General features: G+C 36.1%; 1 protein-coding gene across 1 annotated transcript; it reads left to right on the forward strand.

Annotated features, from left to right (window-relative positions):
* The first annotated feature begins 291 nt into the window (after positions 1-291).
* LOC116159594 lies at positions 292-2052 on the forward strand. The gene has a single exon (XM_031472610.1). It carries the CDS (start codon positions 292-294, stop codon positions 2050-2052), a length of 1761 nt encoding a protein of 586 aa, XP_031328470.1.
* The last annotated feature ends 361 nt before the right edge of the window (positions 2053-2413 follow it).

Below are 2413 nucleotides of genomic sequence, written 5' to 3' on the forward strand. Positions count from 1 at the left end.
CGAGACATTGCTTATAATGCCAAAATTCTGACGTATGTCTAAGAGTACGCAGTTTTGAAAGCATAAGAGCACGCACTGCGTACTCTTATACACGAGAAGGTTTTTATGCTTTCCTACTGTCTAAATAGCGAAATAGTCTTAATAATTTCCTATTTTTTAGTTTGCTAGTAAACGAGTATGAGCCGATACAAAAGAAAAAGTGACCGAAAGCTGGTTTTTACAGAGGAAAATTTGGAAGATATAAAGCGTAAAATCACTGAAGGCTGTAGTAAGAGAAGTATAGCTAGAGAAATGGGTATAAATGAAGCTACCCTACGAAAACGATTAAAATGTGGCACTATTCCGAAATCGTTAGGGCGATTTCGAAGTGATATTCCTGAAAATATGGAAATTGAATTGGCACAGCAGGTACGAGATTTAGATTCGCGATTTTATGGCATTACTAAGAAGAATCTACAAATAGCAGCATTTAAGTTTGCTCAAGTCAATAACATTCAACATCGATTCAACAAAATCACAAAAATGGCAGGCCCATCTTGGATAAAAGGTTTTTGTCACCGGCATAATATATCACTTCGTCAACCAGAGAAATGTGCAATGGGTCGAATCATGGGATTCAATAAAGTTCAGGTGAACAGATTTTATGAAAATCTTAAAATTTTGTACGAAAAGAGGAAATACATAGCAAGTTCAGTTTACAACATGGACGAAACGGGGTTGTCAACAGTGCCGAATAAATTACCTAAGGTATTAAGTAGCAAAGGTAAGAAACTGGTGGGAAAAGTGGCGAGTGCTGACCGAGGACAGCTTGTAACCGCTGTATGTTGTATGAGCGCCACAGGAACGTACATTCCTCCAGCAATGATATTCCCCAGGAAAAGAATGAAAGAGGAGCTCTTTTTAAATGCACCAACGGGTACCTATAAAATGGTGTCTGAATCTGGATTTATTAATACAGAGTTATTTTGCCAGTGGTTGGTTCATTTTAAGAACTGCACCAAACCTAGCGCTGAAAATCCAATACTTTTGATACTTGATAACCATAGTTCACATCGCGATTTACAAGCCATACAATATTGCAGGGAAAATCACATAGATTTGTTATCTTTACCTCCCCATGCAAGCCACAAGATGCAGCCCCTAGACGTTGGCTTCTTTGGCCCTTTGAAAAATTCATACAGCAGAGAATGTGATAAATGGATGACAAATAATCCCGGGAAGGTGATAACACAAATTCAAGTCGCCGGACTATTTAACATTGCTTACACTACCGTTGCAAACATTCAAAAGGCCGAAAATTCATTCAAGGCGACTGGAATCTATCCCTACAATCCAGATAAGTTTGATGATCTTGATTTTGCACCGTCCTTGGTCACAGATTTTCCTACCAGTTCTAATACAAATGAAAATAATGTCACCGAAGCTATGGAACAGAACGTGATAATTAACACAGTTTTATCAAATAACCAGCCTAATGAAGAAATTTCGGAGGCCGAATTATCTATTCCATTGGACATAACACCACCACCAGTCAGCAACGATGTCATGCACGTGACACCATCATTAGATATTATCAATAGTGAAATAGTGTGTGAAGATGGTGTGGTGATACCAAACACTTTGCAAGGAGTGGAAGAAAATTATTTCAATCAATCGATACCAGTTTCAGATATTTTACCTTTGCCGCAAATACAAGATAAGCCAAATCGTTGTAAATCTAGATCTCAGAAATCGGAAATACTATCCAGTACCCCATTCAAAAACGAACTAGAGGAACTGGTTCAAGCAAAAACAACTAAACAAGAAAGGAAAGCAGATAAAATGAAAAGAAAATTAGTAGTTAGTAGTTCAGGATCTGGAACATCACGAAAACAGCAAAAGAAAAAACACAATGACAAAGATGAAAAGGACGTGAGCTGTCCAGGATGTGGGGAACTATATTCCAAGTCTCAAGATGACTGGATTAAATGTTCTGAATGCAACAAATGGTGGGAAGAATCATGTACAACCTATGTAACAGGAAATTTTGTTTGTGCCAGCTGTGAAGAGTGAATAAGTTGATTGTATTTTCTATTTCTATTGTTTCTTTTTTCTATAATCTCTAAATAAACGTTTGTTCTCATTATATTTGATTCTTCATACCACTTTTACATTCAAAAAGTATATGCGTACTCTTTAGCATTGTCATGCGTACTCTTATACAAGTCTATGTATAAGAGTACGCATATACAGAGTTACAAATAAAGTTAATTATCTCATATTTAAGTAATAACATAGTGTGGTAATAACTAATAATAAATTATGAAACACTCATTTTTACCAAAGACATATTAAATCAATATATCTACATAAAAATGAGGACATTATTTCACTTCAATCACTAAGTGCGTACTCTTATACGTCTTTACCCTAC

This window comes from Photinus pyralis, unplaced genomic scaffold, assembly GCF_008802855.1.
Source record: "Photinus pyralis isolate 1611_PpyrPB1 unplaced genomic scaffold, Ppyr1.3 Ppyr1.4_LG1, whole genome shotgun sequence".
Taxonomy (NCBI): domain Eukaryota; kingdom Metazoa; phylum Arthropoda; class Insecta; order Coleoptera; family Lampyridae; genus Photinus; species Photinus pyralis.

Coding starts and splice junctions, on each gene's coding strand:
- LOC116159594 (XM_031472610.1), top strand. CDS start 292: ATGGGTATAAATGAAGCTACCCTACGAAAACGATTAAAATGTGGCACT.